General features: G+C 47.2%; 1 protein-coding gene across 2 annotated transcripts in view; it reads right to left on the bottom strand.

Moving 5' to 3' along the window:
* The window catches only part of ZFYVE1 (zinc finger FYVE-type containing 1), a 31839-nt gene that overhangs the window by 2946 nt on the left and 12748 nt on the right, over positions 1-16145 (bottom strand). For both annotated transcript variants that reach the window (XM_066631495.1, XM_066631497.1), the window contains exons 4-11: positions 15358-15572; positions 7542-7648; positions 6904-7012; positions 5094-5191; positions 4889-5006; positions 3599-3769; positions 1914-2118; positions 1176-1289 (exon numbers count right to left, since the gene is read on the bottom strand). In XM_066631495.1, coding sequence (XP_066487592.1) covers positions 1176-1289; positions 1914-2118; positions 3599-3769; positions 4889-5006; positions 5094-5191; positions 6904-7012; positions 7542-7648; positions 15358-15572 — 1137 coding nt within the window. The remainder of the gene's footprint in view (positions 1-1175; positions 1290-1913; positions 2119-3598; positions 3770-4888; positions 5007-5093; positions 5192-6903; positions 7013-7541; positions 7649-15357; positions 15573-16145) is intronic.

Genomic DNA, 16145 nt, shown 5'->3' with positions numbered 1-16145 from the left:
CTTTTGGCCTCACAACAACCCTGTGAGGTAGGTGAGGCTGAGAGAAAGTGACTGGCCCAAGGTCCCCCAGGAAGCTTCGTGGCTGACAGGGGATTCAAACCTGGATCTTCCAGGTCTAAGTCCACCTCCCAAACCACTACACGAGGTTGACTCCTGAAGCCTTTTCCACAACTGGATATAGCCACAAGGCAGTGGAGGTTTGGAATCAGAGTTTTCGTTCTCTCAGATGAGCTGCCTTCCCAGGCTGACGAGTCTCATCTACCCGGTGGCTGTTTAGTCTCCTCTTACAACAAGTACAGCCAAACTGGGGTTGTGGAGGGAGAGGACTGCAGAATTGTGGTGGATAGAGAAGAGATTGTGGGACATGGAGGAGGGAGGGAAGACTAGCATGCACATTATAGTTTTATATATCATAATTTGTAGAAATTATGATCTAATGAAGAAGGAAAGGGCCCCGCAAAAAACATTTTACTCCAAAAGGGGTCCAAGAGAAATTTGTATCACCTGATGAAATTCCTCTCAGTGGACCTGATCTGAACTACACAGGCCTTGTCTTGTTTGATCATACTTGTGACACCACAGATGTCCATGTGGAAGCAAAAACAAGACCAATGTTGCCCTTGTCCCAATGAGTGGACTGCAGGCGCTGTATATTCCTGCCTTTGTGCTGGAGCTCAACTGAGAGACCGTCAAGGTTTTACACAAGCTTTCTGTTCAAGAGACCATCACTCTCTCGAACCATCATGATGCTATCCCACATGGCTGCATCATTTGTGTATATCACAACTATGTTGTCAGAACCAACTGCATTGGTTTTTCTTATCCAACTGGGACTTTCCTACAGCATTATAGTGTAGGTCAGAAAGACATAAATGTTCAGTTCTGCTCAAGGGAGTTGCAGTATTCTCACACCTACTACAGCCATGCAGGACACCATCACTGGAAAGTGGTTCCTACGTGCTGCAGTTGTGTGTGAAGTTAATCAAAACTTGAGATCTTTTATGATAATGGATCCGGTTTTCATAGGTATGTGCAAAAATGAAGAACCTTCAAAACACCCTTAGGCTCACCAAAAACTCAAAATCCTCTCTTACACACTCCCTGCAAAAAAGACCATTATCTACATTATGAATTGAGGTACTGTAACAAGTTCTTAGCAAATCAGTAACACTTACCTAAAGGAAAGTCAATGGCAGTCACAACAGCTCCCAGGGTGTTCTGCACAGCTTCACCAACTTTCCTGGCTATCACTGTCCCCCCTTCCTCATCTGTTAGTGCCTCTGGCACATCTGCAAGACAAAAGTTAGAGTCAAAGGCACAAGTCCAGCCTAATTCAGTGTTAAATCTCTATATAGAAAGAAACCGATGTCCCACACAATAACATCAACCAACCACAGACAGTGTCCTACAGTGGTAGGAGCAATAACTGAACACTGTAGATGTGTTACTCCTGTTAGCATAGCTCAGTAGTTTTCAAACTCTTGTATATATTATTTTGGACATTTGGAAATCAGCTTACTAATAAATCTTTCCCCAAGATTTTGTCCTCCCATTCTGCTGGGTAGTGTGGTTCTCCTCCTTCTCCCACTGCCTACTGCCACCACTCAGTTCACGGTCACAACTTAAGAATTAACCAGAGGCTAAGGTGATACTCAGGTCAAACAAAATGAAAAGTTGGAGATTTAGGATACAATAACCCAATTTTTTTAAAAAGCACCTGCAGACCCAAACTGGTAAAGGGCTACAGTGTTGGGATCACAGATTGCAAATTGCCAACATCTCATCTAGTTTGCCCCTCAGTCTCATCAGGTGGGGTGATGTTAAAAAAAAATAGCATTATTCTAAAAGAAAGAAAGTCATAAAAAGAAAGATTCACACTTTGATACTTTGTGAATCTCCTTTGATTCACATACCTACTATGTTCAGGGCAGGTTTACCTAACTGCATGCCCCTGTTGTCATAACAGCTGTCGCACACTCGCACAGGTGTGGCCCCCCAACCCCGCTCTGGGACAGGGCGGGTCTTGGATGAGCACCCATCACAGAACCCTTCTCCGCAAGCCCGACAATGGTGTTTGGTGTCATTATCCTTAAATGATATGCCACACTTTCTGCAATTCTGCAAAAGAAACAGTGGGGGAAACACAACAATAAATAAACCACTGGCTTCTTATCCTAGTCAGCTTACTCGAAAGAGCAAATGAAAATGAAGAGATATTCTAAGCTGCTCAACTGGCTCAGTCAATAATGATGTTTGCAGAATCACTGTGGACCAGGACAGACCTATTCAGAGTTCTGAATAGCCTGGCTGCCTGAGAGAATCTCAGGGGACACAGGCAGAACAGGTCAGGAGCATTTACTATCTATTCATGTCCTCCATGAATTTATCAAATCACCTTCTCACATTCTGGAGAGGAGAGGAAAAGTCTCACGTGCTGCATCCCAAGCAGGGTTCTCTTTGTGAGACTGTCAGCCTCCCCATGGGATATTTCCTACTTCCCTCTTTCCCAGAAAGGGAGGAAGTGAGAGCCCTAATGTGGGAAGTTGGTGTACAGAGACTGTCTTACTAGGTCTCCAGGAGGCAATTTTTACTTATTCCAGGAGAGTGGTCATTAACTACCCTACACAACACTTAGAGCAGTGAGTTTCAACATTTTTCTTTTCATGGCATATTGACCACTATGGTCTTTGCCTCTTGTGACGTTACTTCTAGGAGACTTCTGGGTTCTCCAGCTCTGTTTCTAGGGCAACTGTCTGCAGTATTTTAATAACCATTACTACAGAGAGTTGCCCTAGAAACAGAGCCACAGAACTCAGAATAATTTTTCAGCTAATTTCAGTGCTGTACGGGGGAGCCCAATATCCGTGGATCCCATATCCATGGTTTCAAGATACACACACTTACTCCCACTTGGCTTAAGCAGATCGCTGTAAGCAATTAAGCTTACAGCACAATGCAATTCAGTTTCTACCAGTGTGAATCCCTGGATAAAACTAGCTCCAAAACTAGACAGGAAGGGGTTAACAGCCACCTCTTGTCTAGCGTAGGACCTTGTTTAAACAAAGGATTCACAGAAAGGGATCCTCACTGCATGGCAATTAAGCAGTTTAGTTTGCAGCTTGGTGCAACACAACTCTCAGCAGAGAGAACCCTTGATTAAACTAGCTCTGAAGCTAGATGCAAAGGAGTTAACTGCCACTTCCTGTATAGCATCAGAGCTTATTTAAGCAAGGATTCACACTGCTCAGACCTGGAGTTCATTGCGCTGTAAGCTTACAGAGTGCTGTTTAAGGAATATACATACACTTCCCCTGCTAAGTTCTTAAACTTAGAAGAAAGTGGGGGGGATTGTCAATACAAGTGTCCCCCATATCCGTAGTTTCCATATCCTTGGAGGAGGGATCATTGGAACAGATCCCTGTGGATATGGGGGCACGACTGTACTCCAAACTCCCATCGCGGCACACCAGATGAAAATCGCTGACTTAGAGCAGCAGTTCCTTACAATACAAAGAATCCATTTCATCAAGCAGACGCACTATTTCATTTCTTTAGATACAGTTAAGGGGAGAAAGGGTTTGTTATCAGCAGGATATACCAGAATCTGGGAATTGGGTTTCCAGTAGGCTGGAGCAATTTGGTCGGTCAGCCAAGAGGTCACAGCTTTGGTGGGTCCCAGGCTCAGTTCGGACACTGACTGTGCCATGAAATTCATCCCATCTATGAGGCGCTGAGCAGCGTTGTTGTTGTCCTTCAGACTGCTATCCGTCTGTAACAAAACAGACATTTGGTGAAACAGACATCTCTTGCCTATCTGCTAATGAGCTGCCCTCCATCAAAAATAATTCCTGCTACAGGCAGAGGATTGGACTAGATCAGGGGTCAAACCCCTAGATCAAACCCCGGCCCTGGGGCCACTTGTGGCCCTCGAGGCCTCTCAATGCGGCCCTCAGGTAGCCCCCAGTCTCCAATGAGCTTCTGGCCCTCCGGAGATTTGTTGGAGCCCACACTGGCCAGATGCAACTGCTCTCAGCGTGAGGGCGACTGTTTGACCTCTCGCGTGAGCTGTGGGATGGGGGCTCCCTCCACTGCTTGTTGTTTTACATCTGTGATGCAGTAGTGGCAGCAAAGGAAAGGCTGTCCTTGCTTTGTGCAAGGCCCTTTATAGGCCTTGAGCTATTGCAAGACCTTCATTCATTCATACAAGTTCATCTTTAATATATTCGTTTATGTAAACTTATGTAAAGTTATTCAAATTTTAAATGTAAATTAATTCTTTTTCCCCCCAGCCCCCGACACAGTGTCAGAGAGACGATGTGGCCCTCCTGCCAAAAACTTTGGACACCCCTGGACTAGATGACCTATTAGGCCCCTTCCAACTCTATGATTCTATGAATTTTTAGAAGACATATCTTTTGCTTGAAGAGTGGGGGTGGCATCCTGCTGCAATCTGATACACTTCAGACACCTCAGCAACTTTCATGCAAGGACTTCAAAACAATCTGGGGGCATCAAAGGTCCCAATATATTATTTTCACTTCTCACTATCACTCTTTACTTTGAAATCAGGGGCCTAAGCATGCTGGCTTGGATTTTAATGGGGAGGCAAAGAGGGTTCACAAAGAGCAAGCTGAGATGATGATAGTAAACAGTTTTTGTAGCAGGAAAGTGGAGTTTTCTTATCTTTTCTAACTCAAGTTTCAAAGGCCACAGCAAGGGAGCATCTAGTTTTAAATACACAACGTTTCTCTCATAACCGCCTGGCAACTACTGGTTGTAGTTATTTGACACATTCTATATGGGACATAGAATATCCATTGTTATGTCAGACTGATGTTTGTCTTTCCTATTAAAAGGACAAGAAACCAAACCAGACAGACAGACTTACTCCTGGCCAGACATGCACAATTTCTGTCCTCACTACAGTGTCCACAGGATCTTGATTCCCAAACCAATACTGACGGCTGCGATACACAACACCACAATTGGGGCACTCAATCACATACCTGCAGTTAGGGAGAAAGAGCAAGTCACTCAAGCATGCCCCCAGTAATAATAAGAGGTGCCAACAATTCTTCTGCTCTTGTACTTACCCTGACCATGCATACTTGGCAAGGCCCATCCAAGGGGAATCCGTGGAAGCAGACGTTTTTGGCACCACCCTAACCTCATTCCCATGTTCATAACAGGCCTGCAATGTGAGACATCAGTTAAAAGGTTTTTTCATTAGATGGCAAAGTCTACAGGAAGGACCCCGTAGTACTTCTACTGTTGGGAGCTCAGTCCTCAAACAGAAGCTACCTCCATAAAGGGGAGAAGCGTCCTGCTTGCCAAAATGCTCCTTGCATGAGGAGAACGCTCCTTCCAATCACAGAGGGAGCTCCTGGACAGCTGAAGCGCTGGAAAACGGAAGTGCAAAACGGAAGTGCTCTGCGTCCCGTTTTTCTGAACATTCCAAGCCTGGGGGAGCGCTAAGGAGGGCTATGCAGGGCTCCCCGCACCTCCTGCAGCCTGTTGCAGCCCTGCTTGCCTAACGTAAGTCAAAAGCACCTCCCTCACCCCCCCCATATGGACTCGATCTACGATCACTTCCCTGCCTCTCCCCTTCCCCCGCCCCTTAAAGAGATGGGGGAACCTTTACTCAAACTGGTGGATTGTGATCCACCAGTTTGAGAACCACTGAGAAAAAGAACTAGATTTGGAATTAGAACAAGCACCAAGGTTAAGGAGAACACAGAGGAGCATTTTGAATTATTTTTCCCTTGCTGTTTAACTTCCATGCAAACCTTTTGTCCACCCACCCCTTCTCTTCCTTGTTGCCTGCACAGCTGCCGCATTCTTGCTAGTGCCTTGTTTATTCCTTCTTATTCCCCCTCCTTTGTTATTTTTTATTCTTTAAAAAAAAAATAATATCCCTATATTTTACAGCTTTACCTGTCTGGTCTCAGTTCACTCAGGAGGAAGTTGGTTCCCAGATTACCCACCTTCAGCTACTTATGTGCTTTTAACAGGACCCCTGGATTTGGGCCTTTGCTAACCTGGGAGGAAGGCTGCCTCCTTCTGTCTGAAACTCCTTAGCTTTCAATGGCGGCAGAAATCACCACCCAGTTTAATCCCAGTATAACAGATGAAATATATAACAGGTGAAACCCCTGCTAATTGGGTAAGAGGCACTTTTTCAAGTGGGTGCTCCTTTTTTTAGCAGGGGGAGAGTAACTGGCCCACCTTACCCCAGCACTGTCTGTTCTAGTGGCTGTCTGCTGGTATTCATTTACATCTTTTTAGATTGTGAGCCCTTTTGGGACAGGGAGCCATTTAGTTATTTGATTTTTCTCTGTAAACCGCTTTGTGAACTTTTAGTTGAAAAGTGGTATATAAATACTGTTAATAATAAATGGGTGTAGAAGGTCTGGTAGCTTGCTAGGCACAGAGGTTCTGCTTCTCTTACAGTATCAGGTACTAATCCCCAAAGGAAATGAAACATACAGACTGTTATAATGGGGTACTAGGACTCTAGGAATAAGGAGTTATCAGGTTAAGTTGTTTAGCTGGTCGGATGACCGTAAATAAAGTATCTATCTATCTAGGTTAAGTTGAAACAACATCAAAAATTCAGCCAGTTTCCATCAGTTTGTCAAGCACCTGGCAGGCCACAATACATTTTGCTATGTTTTATTTGGCTTGTTCTTTTTTTTAAATGGGATTTTCCTTGGCTGCTAAATTATTTTCACTGAAACTGTAAGTCACCTCAGCTGCCGCTTTACTGGAGTAAAAAGTCAGGTGATACACTTCTAAAATAAACACACACATAGCTGGCTGCTGCGTTCAGTTGTGCAGGCCTCCCAGGGCTTACAGGTTATCTCCTTTAGTACCCTCAGGCCCCATTTCACTTTTTGCACTCACCTTGCAGGTGAACACTCTGTTATCATACTGGTGGGTATACCTGCAGCGATTCTTTGCTTCATGAGGAACTCCTTCTTTTGCATGGTTCATGCTGTTCTTACACCCACACCTGGAGTTTCAGAATAAAGCAGAGAAATGCTCAGTGGATTGGCTCACAGCAAGACAATCTTGCTTTAATGTTAATTGTTACGACACAGATAATGGCTGCAATCCTATATAACGTAACATGATTGTGATCCACTTTCAGTTTTCATCGGTTTCCCATTCTGAGGCACAGGACGGCCCACAAAGGAGTCCACAGGTTCCCTGCACCCTCCAGAGGGCCAGCGTGACCCCAGTTGAGTTAAAGAATGCCCCCTTTTCACAGCGGTGGCACGATCCTGGAGGTGCCTTAAGAGGGATCCTAAAGGCCCCTTAAGGGGGTAATGACCAAGTTTCCGCTGGCATGGGCGTGGCGATGCCCCAGTTTGGGAATCTTTGAAATATACCTTCACAGAAGCAGATGAAGGGATGCAGGGGCGCAAACAGCCATGTCAGCTTCAGGTGCCATTTCTCCCTGGGCCAGCCTGCTCACAGCACAATACTATACAAAATGCTCTAGCACTGTAGACCAAATAAGGTGCTTTGCATCCACCTACCCGCAGCTGAGACATACAGAGGAACAGGTGAAGTACTCATCTGGGAAGAAGGAGCTGTAAGCCATCTGATCATCTGGGATTTCACCACAGAACCGATCACTCAACGCCTGCAAGACAGTGAGACTGAAACCATCAAAGATTGTAGCTTTACAGAAGGGTATCAGTGAATGACACCTCCTCGGAGGCTGCCTGTTTTTTCATTAATGTTGCACTGTCTGCCTTAGAGTTGAGAATATAGTAAGATCAGAAGGCTCACCCCTTCTCTATTTTGCCACCTGTAATTGCTACCTTCTTGTTGAAAGCAGCTACCTATTTCCTGAAACACATGTTATTACTTCTGTTGACCCTCTCCTGTTTTAGAGCTCTTGAAGAGTATGCTTAGGAATGGGGAGACCAGGGGCCCAATCCGATTCAATTGCCAAATGCCAGTGCAGCTGTGCCAATGGGGCATGTACTATATCCTGTGGTGGGGAGGCAGTCACAGAGGCCCCCTCAAGGTCTGGAACATTTCTTCCCTTACCTCAGGGATGCATTGTAGCTGAACCAGTGCTGGTAAGTTGGATAGGATTCGGCCCTAGGTAGCTTCCAAGCAGAGACCAAAGTAAGAACTACCCTGACAAACAATGTGGAAAAGGTGAAAACTGCTCTCACATACTGGCCTGCAAAAAGACTGCCTATTTTTTAGCACCAGAATCAAATTATTAAATACTGTTAATAATGATAATAATTAATATTAATAATTAATAATATAATAAGGGGAGGAGCCAGCCAGGAGTATAAAGCTAGGCGGGCCATCGCGTGAGGCTCTCTGCAGACGCGTGTGGCCTCTGGGAACCAAGTGCCTCGGGAACTAAGTGCCAGGTAAGGCACAAGAGTTTAGCATCTGGGCGAGTTCAGCAGCAGGGCGAGGAGGCCAGGGCCCCATACGCTGCCCTTCCTCTTCCCTCGAGAAGAGGGCTGCTATCCAGTGTACGGTTTTTAAAAGGACCCCTAAATAAAACAACAACACACACACAAAAAAAGCTATGCAGTCAGACAGCCAGCAGCAGGGTGGGGGCTATCCAGTGTTCTGCATCGAGTGCCACATGTATGATTATATGCCTCTGAGGCATAAGTCATGGGTGTGTCCTCGATGCAAGGAGCTCCAGGCTCTCAGGGAACGCGTCCGCTCCCTTGAAGCCTTGGTGGCCGACCTGGAGAAGCGCAGGCAGCCAGAGGAGGACCGTGGGGAGACTTCTGGGGACGATCAGGCTTCGTCCCAACCTCAGGCGTGCAGCTCCTCGGCTGCCCGGGTGGGAAGTCTCGGGACTGGAGGACGTCATCCTGGAGAGGAGGGAAACAATCCCCTAGGGGGGATCCCTTCTCCAGGGGATGGGCCCGTATCCGAGCGCACTCGGGATACTCCTCGGCGGGAGGGGGGGAGGGGGCTTCTTGTAGTGGGGGATTCGATTATTAGAAACATAGAGAGGGGGGTTTGCGACGGATGTGAGGACCCCATGGTGACTTGCCTGCCTGGTGCGAAGGTTGCGGACATCACTTCTCGTCTAGACAGGCTAGTAGACAGTGCTGGGGGAGAGGTAGCGGCTGTGGTGCATGTCGGCACCAACGATGTGGGCAAGTGTAGCTGGGAGGTCCTGGAGGCCAAATTTAGGCTTTTAGGCAGGAAGCTGAAAGCCAGGACCTCAAAGGTAGCGTTCTCTGAAGTGCTACCTGTTCCATGCGCAGGGCCAGCTAGGCAGGCGGAGATCAGGGGTCTCAATGCGTGGATGAGACGGTGGTGTAGGGAGGAGGGGTTTAGATTCGTTAGGCACTGGGGAACGTTTTGGGACAAGCGGGGCCTGTACAAGAGGGACGGGCTCCATTTGAACCAGAATGGAACCAGACTGCTGGCGCATAACATTAAAAAGGTGGCAGAGCAGCTTTTAAACTGATCCCTGGGGGAAGGCCGACAGGAGCCGAGGGGCATCCGGTTCGGGACTCCTCATCCCATAGGGATGAGGATGGGGAGGTTAGAGAACAACAAGACAAAGGCAGGGTAGGAGAAGAAATTGGGAAAGGTAGGGTGATGGGATGTGATAGACGGTTTGGCACAATGAGAGGATGCGGGGACAAAGGAGCGAATAAGCAGCCCATCCTGGGGCATTCCGTGTATAAATGCTTTTATGCGAATGCCCGAAGTCTACGAGCAAAGGTGGGAGAACTGGAATGTCTGGTGACAAGGGAAAATATTGACATAGTGGGCATAACGGAAACCTGGTGGAATGCGGAGAATCAGTGGGATACCGCAATCCCGGGCTATAAACTCTACAGGAGGGACAGGCAGGGGCGTGTTGGAGGTGGGGTGGCCCTTTATGTTAAGGAAGGGATAGAATCCAGCAAAGTAGAGATTGAAGGTGGGTCCGACTCCACCGTAGAATCTCTGTGGGTTAAATTACCAGGCTTGTGCAGCAATGTAATACTGGGGGCGTGCTATCGTCCTCCAGACCAGAAATCTGATGGGGACCATGAAATGAGGAAACAGATCAGGGAGGTGACAAGGAAGGACAGGGTTGTAATCATGGGGGACTTCAATTATCCTCATATTGACTGGGTCAATTTGTGTTCTGGTCACGATAAGGAAACCGGATTTCTTGACGTGCTAAATGACTGTGGCTTAGATCAGCTAGTCACGGAGCCCACCAGAGGACAGGTGACTCTGGATTTAATTTTGTGCGGTACGCAGGACCTGGTTAGAGATGTAAATGTTACTGAGCCATTGGGGAACAGTGATCATGCTGCGATCCGTTTTGACGTGCACGTTGGGGGAAGAATACCAGGCAAATCTCTAACAAAATCCCTTGACTTCCGACGGGTGGACTTCCCTCAAATGAGGAGGCTGGTTAGAAGGAGGTTGAAAGGGAGGGTAAAAAGAGTCCAGTCTCTCCAGAGTGCGTGGAGGCTGCTTAAAACAACAGTAATAGAGGCCCAGCAGAGGTCTATACCGCAAAGAAAGAAGGGTTCCACTAAATCCAGGAGAGTGCCCGCATGGCTAACCAGCCAAGTTAGAGAGGCTGTGAAGGGCAAGGAAGCTTCCTTCCGTAAATGGAAGTCTTGCCCTAATGAAGAGAATAAAAAGGAACATAAACTGTGGCAAAAGAAATGTAAGAAGGTGATAGGGGAGGCCAAGCGAGACTATGAGGAACGCATGGCCAGCAACATTAAGGGGAATAATAAAAGCTTCTTCAAATATGTTAGAAGCAGGAAACCCGCCAGAGAAGCGGTTGGCCCTCTGGATGGTGAGGGAGGGAAAGGGGAGATAAAAGGAGACTTAGAGATGGCAGAGAAATTAAATGAGTTCTTTGCATCTGTCTTCACGGCAGAAGACCTCGGGCAGATACCGCTGCCCGAACGGCCCCTCCTAACCGAGGAGTTAAGTCAGATAGAGGTTAAAAGAGAAGATGTTTGATTGATAAATTAAAGATCAATAAGTCACCGGGCCCTGATGGCATCCACCCAAGGGTTATTAAGGAATTGAAGAATGAAGTTGCAGATCTCTTGACTAAAATATGCAACTTGTCCCTCAAAACGGCCACGGTGCCAGAAGATTGGAGGATAGCAAATGTGACGCCTATTTTTAAAAAGGGAAAGAGGGGGGACCCGGGAAACTATAGGCCGGTCAGCCTAACATCCATACCGGGTAAGATGGTGGAATGCCTCATCAAAGATAGGATCTCAAAACACATAGATGAACAGGCCTTGCTGAGGGAGAGTCAGCATGGCTTCTGTAAGGGTAAGTCTTGCCTCACAAACCTTATAGAATTCTTTGAAAAGGTCAACAGGCATGTGGATGCGGGAGAACCCATGGACATTATATATCTGGACTTTCAGAAGGCGTTTGACACGGTCCCTCACCAAAGGCTACTGAAAAAACTCCACAGTCAGGGAATTAGAGGACAGGTCCTCTCATGGATTGAGAACTGGTTGGAGGCCAGGAAGCAGAGAGTGGGTGTCAATGGGCAATTTTCACAATGGAGAGAGGTGAAAAGCGGTGTGCCCCAAGGATCTGTCCTGGGACCGGTGCTTTTCAACCTCTTCATAAATGACCTGGAGACAGGGTTGAGCAGTGAAGTGGCTAAGTTTGCAGATGACACCAAACTTTTCCGAGTGGTAAAGACCAGAAGTGATTGGGAGGAGCTCCAGAAGGATCTCTCCAGACTGGCAGAATGGGCAGCAAAATGGCAGATGCGCTTCAATGTCAGTAAGTGTAAAGTCATGCACATTGGGGCAAAAAATCAAAACTTTAGATATAGGCTGATGGGTTCTGAGCTGTCTGTGACAGATCAGGAGAGAGATCTTGGGGTGGTGGTGGACAGGTCGATGAAAGTGTCGACCCAATGTGCGGTGGCAGTGAAGAAGGCCAATTCTATGCTTGGGATCATTAGGAAGGGTATTGAGAACAAAACGGCTAGTATTATAATGCCGTTGTACAAATCGATGGTAAGGCCACACCTGGAGTATTGTGTCCAGTTCTGGTCGCCGCATCTCAAAAAAGACATAGTGGAAATGGAAAAGGTGCAAAAGAGAGCGACTAAGATGATTACGGGGCTGGGGCACCTTCCTTATGAGGAAAGGCTACGGCGTTTGGGCCTCTTCAGCCTAGAAAAGAGACGCTTGAGGGGGGACATGATTGAGACATACAAAATTATGCAGGGGATGGACAGAGTGGATAGGGAGATGCTCTTTACACTCTCACATAATACCAGAACCAGGGGACATCCACTAAAATTGAGTGTTGGGCGGGTTAGGACAGACAAAAGAAAATATTTCTTTACTCAGCGCGTGGTCGGTCTGTGGAACTCCTTGCCACAGGATGTGGTGCCGGCGTCTAGCCTAGACGCCTTTAAAAGGGGATTGGACGAGTTTCTGGAGGAAAAATCCATTATGGGGTACAAGCCATGATGTGTATGCGCAACCTCCTGATTTTAGGAATGGGTTAAGTCAGAATGCCAGATGTAGGGGAGAGCACCAGGATGAGGTCTCTTGTTATCTGGTGTGCTCCCTGGGGCATTTGGTGGGCCGCTGTGAGATACAGGAAGCTGGACTAGATGGGCCTATGGCCTGATCCAGTGGGGCTGTTCTTATGTTCTTATGTTCTAGCTTCAGGCCTGTAAGATGCAGATCCCGGGCAAGGATAAAAAATTCTCCGATTTTTGAGATGCCCAGGAATTCTAACCATATTGCTCATCCATTACCACTTTCCAGCAAGAGAAAGAAGGGTAAAGAGATGACCCCTTCATTCTCAGCCTACTTTCAGCACTGTAACAGCGCAATCCTGAGCTGCCCGGGGAACCCAGCTTTGGCGACACCGAGAACATCTGCCACCGAATCCTGTGCGTTTCGGGCTACTGCAGGCGGCACCTCTGGAGAAGGAGACTCTAGTGCCCTTCTCCCAGGTAAGGGAAGCAGCCCCAAAAGGTCGGCGGCAAAGTAAAGCCATTCGTGTAGGGCAGGGGTCTCCAAACCCCGGCCCGGGGGCCAGATGCGGCCCGAGGCAAGCCTCTATCCGGCCCTCAGCCAGCCTCTTGTCCCTTGAAAGCCTCTGGCCCATTTGGCCGAATGTGACAGGAACTATGCTCTGGTTGTGTCTGGAGGGTGTTCTAAGGGCCAGAGAGGTTGAATGAACGAGTCCATTCATTCATTTATTCACTCATCTAAGTTCTACCTCTTATTTATACAAATTTTATATTTAAATTTTTTTTCCGGCCCTCAGCACCGTGCCAGGTATTTGATGCGGCCCTCTGGCCAAAAAGTTTGGAGACCCCCGGTGTAAGGTGCTGAGCTCTGCACAAATGGACAGGATCCACCTGTCCGCTCCACCGAACCCACCTCCTACCTCCCCACTCCCTCCCCCGGCACGCCTCTTGCCCAACCTCTCTCTGCCCTCCCCACGCCTCCTCCCTCCCCAGAATGCCTTCTCCTCGCCCCCCTCCCCGCCCCTGCTTACCGTGCTGCGACTTGGCAGTCCATGTGACCGCCTAACGGCGGAGGCTGGGCACCTGCCCCGCACTAGCCCAGCAATAACCCAGCACCAGCCAGCGCTGGTGTGAGGCTCGCAAACGTTCCGTAACAGTGCACACCAGCACGAAGTCGCAGCACTGAGCCCAGGATTGGGCTCTAAATTGGTAACTTAACAACATTCTATGGGAGAAAGTTTCCCTGAGTAGTTTGTAACCAAGTTGTTTTTTTACATGTAATGTAAAAATGGCAAAAGTGCCAAATTAACACTTAGATACCTTACAGATTACAAAGGTGTCAGTGCTTGGCTTGGGAGAAACTCTGATGACTCTTGGGGTAAAAAGGCACTTTACAGACATTCCCTGTGACACTGTAATTCATGCCACAGAAGCCCTCATTGGTCCCAGAGACAACAACCCTTCATGAATAACGACTACTTTTAATTTAAATGGCATCTCTTAATCTGCCAGGGGAAAGAAAATAACTTCCAAAAATGTGCACATTTCATAATTCATCGTGAATGAATAGATATTACACAGATTAAAACATGAAGGATTAATATCAAGGGGAAAACTTTAGCTCCACGCATTGGGTCCATCTCCTAGGCTCTTGGTAACCCTGGGCTCGGCAGGGGTGTTGGTTAGTGACACCAGAGTTAGATGTGAAAGATGAAGCCACAATGGATTTGTGGGAAAGGCTAAAAATTTCCCTCCAAAACAATGTCTTCTCATTGTGAAATACACAGATTTGATTCATATACTTTTCCCATCAGCTACTCAGGCTCTTACATTGTCCCTTGAAGAGCTGCTCTTGACCTCCACTAGTTTCAGGTGTCACATCTTTATGATCATCGCATGAAAAACATGCTTCTCATTTAAGGAAACTGGAGGAAAGTCAGAGAATGGGTTGTTACCTGGAGACCATGTCTTGACTCTCAGTTACCCTGGCAACAATATAGACCTTTCCATTGTATTGCAATACCTTAGTCCTGTCTTGCTCATGCATTTATAGTACACAAATTATTACTAGTACTAAGTGTTAGAGGCTAAACCTCTGTGGTACTGAGGGTCCAATTTTCCAGTGCTGATGGGCCTATGGGATATGCACTGCTTCCTATGATGGAAATGCAATCACAGAGGCCTCCTCAAGGTATGGGAACATTTGTTCCCTTACCTTGGGGCTGCATTGCAGTTGCACAGCTGCTGGAAAGTTGGATAGGACTGGGCCCTGAGACTATAAAAATTAGATTACTCAGCCTAAGAAAAACAGTGTTCAAGTCAGATAGTGTTCAAATCCTTTCACCTTCAGTATCACCTGTCTCACCTGTATCCCAGATTGTTCAGAGCGAAGTGTCAGACATTTCCCCCCCCCCAAGGTTAAGTCATTTCTACCCAGTGTTGCATATACACAACAGGGACCAAATGTGTACACCTGTGGGCAAAAAAGGGTTAAACTGCCTAGGAATTCTAGAAGTGGGGGTGGATGGTTGCCTATCTACTCCTTGATATACTTGCTGTGATATTCTAGGGCTTCCTAAACTTCAGGGACCCTGGTGCAATGCATCTTGTAGGCAACTGTTCATTGCTTTAGATTCTGGGAGCTGATCTGTGGATGGTACCTGTGTGGGGCAATCCTGGCTTGTGGCAAAAGTTAGATTGCATTACTTTCTGATCGCTTATAACAATGAGACGGGAAAAATTGCAGGTTGGAAAATTGCCACTTGCCAACAAGGTGGTAATGAACAGTGGATAGACACTGAGGTCCCAGCCATAGAACCTTGGCAGCTCTATAGAACTCTGGTGATTCCCAATCCCAAACTTACTTTGAGTGCTTTATAGATAACTCCAGGAGCCCGGGGAGAACGAGTGGTATTGTTTTCTAGCTGCTGCTCCACAGCATGCCTGAGTCCAGAGAAATCAGTTGGGGGATTATAAGTTCTGGTTCCTTTGTAATGAATTGAGCTGAAAGCTTCAGGCAAAAGATTCAGTTTCCGGAACCGATCCTGGATAAGTTTCTCGGGCACCTCAGAAGGGCGATCTAAACATTCAAGCAATGAACAGCTGTTAAAACAGATCATTCTTACCACCTCAACGTCATTTTTCTAGTCTCTTAAGAATTGGTGTGAGTGAGTGAGTGAGTGAGTGAGTGAGTGAGTGAGTGAAAGATCTCTCAAGGAGATAGGGTGTCAAAAGTGGTCCCTTGCTCTGACAAGTCTGGGAAGCATGGGGTTAACACCAGGGCCTTAGATTGTAGTGTTGTGCTGCCCAGCTACAGCCACTTAGAGGCAACAAGGCCCTCATGGATAAAAGTAGCACCTGGAGGAGAGTTTGTTAGCAGCAGGAGGAAAAGCTGGAGGAAGGAGAGAGGACTGACTAACAGACTACTGAACCTACTGACTGACAGATGGGTGAACTGACTACTGAGGATTGATGGAATGGGGATGGCTGGAGACTGTTGGGTGATGGAGAGCTGAGGGGGTGCTGCTGTACCCAGAGGAGCTGTTGCTTTGAGAACCAGGAGCAGGGACCCTGCAGCCCCACAGGCAAGCTGCCTACTAGTTACCTTCCTGGTAGAGCTGAGGCTTAATTGTAGCTTTGTATGCTGCTAGAG

Source organism: Tiliqua scincoides, chromosome 1 (assembly GCF_035046505.1).
Source record: "Tiliqua scincoides isolate rTilSci1 chromosome 1, rTilSci1.hap2, whole genome shotgun sequence".
NCBI classification, from domain to species: Eukaryota; Metazoa; Chordata; class Lepidosauria; order Squamata; family Scincidae; genus Tiliqua; species Tiliqua scincoides.
The sequence above is the reverse complement of the archived record's forward strand: the minus strand, read 5'-3'. Positions and strand labels throughout refer to the sequence as shown.